General features: G+C 34.1%; 2 protein-coding genes across 2 annotated transcripts; one reads left to right on the forward strand and one right to left on the reverse strand.

The window, feature by feature from the left end:
* The first annotated feature begins 389 nt into the window (after positions 1-389).
* On the forward strand, positions 390-1,760 carry LOC112468288 (signal peptidase complex catalytic subunit SEC11A). Its single transcript, XM_025037407.1, has 2 exons — positions 390-667; positions 750-1,760. Exons 1-2 carry the CDS (start codon positions 525-527, stop codon positions 982-984), a joined length of 378 nt encoding a protein of 125 aa, XP_024893175.1. The 5' UTR covers positions 390-524; the 3' UTR covers positions 985-1,760.
* A 142-nt stretch (positions 1,761-1,902) lies between these two features.
* On the reverse strand, positions 1,903-2,871 carry LOC112468287 (probable cytochrome P450 304a1). Its single transcript, XM_025037406.1, has 2 exons — positions 2,419-2,871; positions 1,903-2,290 (listed from the first exon to the last, which is right to left on the reverse strand). Exons 1-2 carry the CDS (start codon positions 2,639-2,641, stop codon positions 2,112-2,114), a joined length of 402 nt encoding a protein of 133 aa, XP_024893174.1. The 5' UTR covers positions 2,642-2,871; the 3' UTR covers positions 1,903-2,111.
* Positions 2,872-3,200: the final 329 nt, after the last annotated feature.

Consider the following 3,200-nt stretch of genomic DNA (forward strand, 5'->3'; position numbering starts at 1 on the left):
CCAGTGCAATAAGTTGGAATAAAAGCAAATATATTTGTTTCATTCCAATTTATTGCACTAGTTCAGAAGCGCAGCGAAAACGAACAGGCCTATAATGTAATACCTAGGTATAAACAATATGAGTAAATGTTTGTTATTTTTACACCTCACTACAGTTGATTACACTAGGTCTGTTTAAGTTTTAATTCTGTAGTTTTAGTCAGTTAGTAGGCTGGAGTTGTAGTAGCACAACTGTAGGGATAACAAACATCTACTATGTTGAAGGACATGCCAAGTCCTAAGGCTTGTATTGCATCATAACTATGAAACTAAGGTTTTTTCAGAAAAAATTGTATAGAACATTTTAGTCTTATTTTCACCTCTACGTTACAGCCACAAAGTATTCACATGTACTTATGAATCATTCTGTAGAGTGCATGTTACTAGTATAACTTAACAAGCGTAACAAGGAATGTGGATCAATAATATTTGACAGACTAGTACTGACTTGGCGTTTGCCAATTTCAATTTTTTACAGTGGTAGTATGGAGCCTGCGTTTCACAGAGGCGACTTGCTCTTCCTCACCAATTATAAGGACGAGCCAGTGAGAGTGGGCGAGATCGTAGTTTTCAAAGTCGAGGGCAGAGACATACCTATTGTGCACAGAGTACTTAAACTTCATGAAAAGTAAGGATTCTCGCAACGCATCTCCATTCACATGAAACGTAAATTTTGTAGAAAACGATTCTAACAGGCGTAAAATTTCCAGGGGTGACCAAAATAACACTGTCAAGTTTCTCACGAAAGGCGACAACAATTCTGTGGACGATCGAGGCCTGTACGCGCCTGGTCAGCTCTGGTTGACGCACAAGGACGTGGTCGGCCGAGCGAGAGGCTTCCTACCGCACGTCGGCATGGTCACTATATACATGAACGAATATCCTAAATTTAAGTATGCAGTATTAGCATGTCTTGGACTGTACGTTTTGGTACACAGAGAATAAAGCTGCTCGATAAGTTTAAAACGTTTGTTTTGCGACAAATCTGATTGTCTCTAGGGGAATGCGCAGTTTACTAATCATTTAGATAAAAGCAGACACATACAAAGCTATGTACAACGGATATATTCGCGCATACGTCGCTGAATTTCCACTTGATAGGAAGTATTGAAATTTTGGGCCAGAGTGCATTTCTCTGTACATAAAAAATTCGAATCGATAGTTTAAAAATTGAATTAAAAATCTTATTAAAGAATTTTCGTCAAAATTTATATTGAATATTTTGTCTCAATTTTCATGTCAAGATACGATATTGGAGGTGAATGCTCTATAATACAGGACCATCGAAAATAAAAATATAATAAGCGATATAACATTCTCTGTTCTCAAGGGTTTGAGTTACGTAATTGCTTGATTACAACGGCAATTATGAGAAGCATTATCTGCAGCTATAATAAATATAAAATTTTTGAAAGATACCGTAATGTTGAAAAAAGGCGTTTTTTTTTAGAATATTCTCATTTTTGTTTCTTAGGTAATTACACGTTTATTAAAGTGATGCTGCTTACATAAAAAGTCACTGTTTGTAACCTCTTTATGTAGCATGTGTTAAATCGTCGTCAATTTTTCTCCGCTTTTACTCGGTAAACGCGGCAGCATATTATATTATAAAACCCGAAAAGATCAATTTTGTTGTAATTCTTCGTGTGGCACGTTGTAATTACTTTTATCTCACGTGTGAAATAAATTTGTAATATTTTAGTGCATTACGATACTGGAAATATGTAGTTTTCTCTTTTCAAATTGACCTAACGATAAGCGTATTTAAACTGCGCATTTCAATTTTCTTAAGCTAATTTCGCAACTCTGTCGACAACTAAAAAATACGTGATAAGATTAAACTAAATTAATCGTACGCGAAAGTTTACCAATAAACATGTTATTATATTTTTATCAAAGAAATTTTGTCTGTTATCAAATGCATGATATACATGTTTTCCGTATTAGTGTTATGTAATAACTTCTGATTTGCGCACTAACTGACACGAAAGGACAGCACGTGATATGCCTATTTCTTATTTGAGATTGCTTATTGTATACACGAGAATATATATACGAGAAAATAACGAATATTAACGCAATTCTAAGCGTATCCACAGCTCTTTGGGAGTGACGAGCAAGCCCGACAGCTTATCTTGAAGGCTTGACGGTTCACCTTCAACGAAGAAGAACTTAAAATTCTGTAACAGAAGAGCCAATGTCCCGAACAAATTGAATCTGGCAAAAGTTTCTCCTGCGCACAGCCGATGACCTATACAAAAGTATAGAAATAAATTCATTATTATTATTATTATTATCATTAAATTTAATCTGATAGATGAAAAAATTCAGCAGAATTTGCTAGATTTCACTAGATCACGTATATGTATATCGACTTACCGGCACCGAAGGGGAGTGAAATATCTTTGCCTAATTGACCGTCCTCCTTCAGAAATCTTTCCGGTCTGAAAATTTCAGGCTCGTCCCATAAGTCGGGATCATGATGCATCGCCGCCAAGTTAGTGAAAACCGTTGTGTCCGCCGGTATCTCGTAGCCTCCTAATGTGGTTTTTTCCTTACACCTGTGAGCCGTGCTAAGAGGTGCGGCTGTTTCAAGTCTCATCGTTTCTCGTATTGTCGCCTCCACATAGGGCAAACTAAAACAAAATGAGAATGGATATCTGTATTGTTGAACATGGTATAATTGAAATTGAACCTATGTTAACTTTTGAAAGTGATAGTAATACTTTTTATGTAAAAAAATCTGAACTAATCTGAAATGTTTTATATAAAGAAAAAGTAAACTGTTTTCCAGTTTATTTTCATGCAGCGTATTGCAATATTTCTTGCTTTCTTCTATGCCTATGCATTTTAAATTTCATAAAACAGCTCACGTTTTATAATTTTGATAAGAAAATATGCGTATTGATAAATTGGGTTTCTTGCAACCTTTCCTTTTTATTATTTATAGTGAAATGTAAAATAATAAGATAATGTAATCAATAAGATGATTAAATTAAATTATTGACAAACATGTTTTCTTAGGAACCGAAATAAAATTCTTTTTTATAAAATTGAAAATAACAATTTGCGGTATATGTATATATTCATTTTTGTTTTATGAAGTATAAAACATTAATTTGCAGTTTTGTATATCCATTGATAAGATATTTTATATATAT

Source organism: Temnothorax curvispinosus, unplaced genomic scaffold (assembly GCF_003070985.1).
Source record: "Temnothorax curvispinosus isolate PA1 unplaced genomic scaffold, ASM307098v1 QBEX01018271.1, whole genome shotgun sequence".
In the NCBI taxonomy this organism is placed as follows: domain Eukaryota; kingdom Metazoa; phylum Arthropoda; class Insecta; order Hymenoptera; family Formicidae; genus Temnothorax; species Temnothorax curvispinosus.

Excerpts from the sequence above, each read along its gene's own strand:
- LOC112468288 (XM_025037407.1), top strand. The coding sequence starts at position 525 with ATGGAGCCTGCGTTTCACAGAGGCGACTTGCTCTTCCTCACCAATTAT. Across the intron at positions 668-749 it reads GTACTTAAACTTCATGAAAA|GGGTGACCAAAATAACACTG; the intron begins GTAAGGATTCTC and ends TAAAATTTCCAG.
- LOC112468287 (XM_025037406.1), bottom strand. The coding sequence starts at position 2,641 with ATGAGACTTGAAACAGCCGCACCTCTTAGCACGGCTCACAGGTGTAAG. Across the intron at positions 2,291-2,418 it reads TTCACTCCCCTTCGGTGCCG|GTCATCGGCTGTGCGCAGGA; the intron begins GTAAGTCGATAT and ends ACTTTTGTATAG.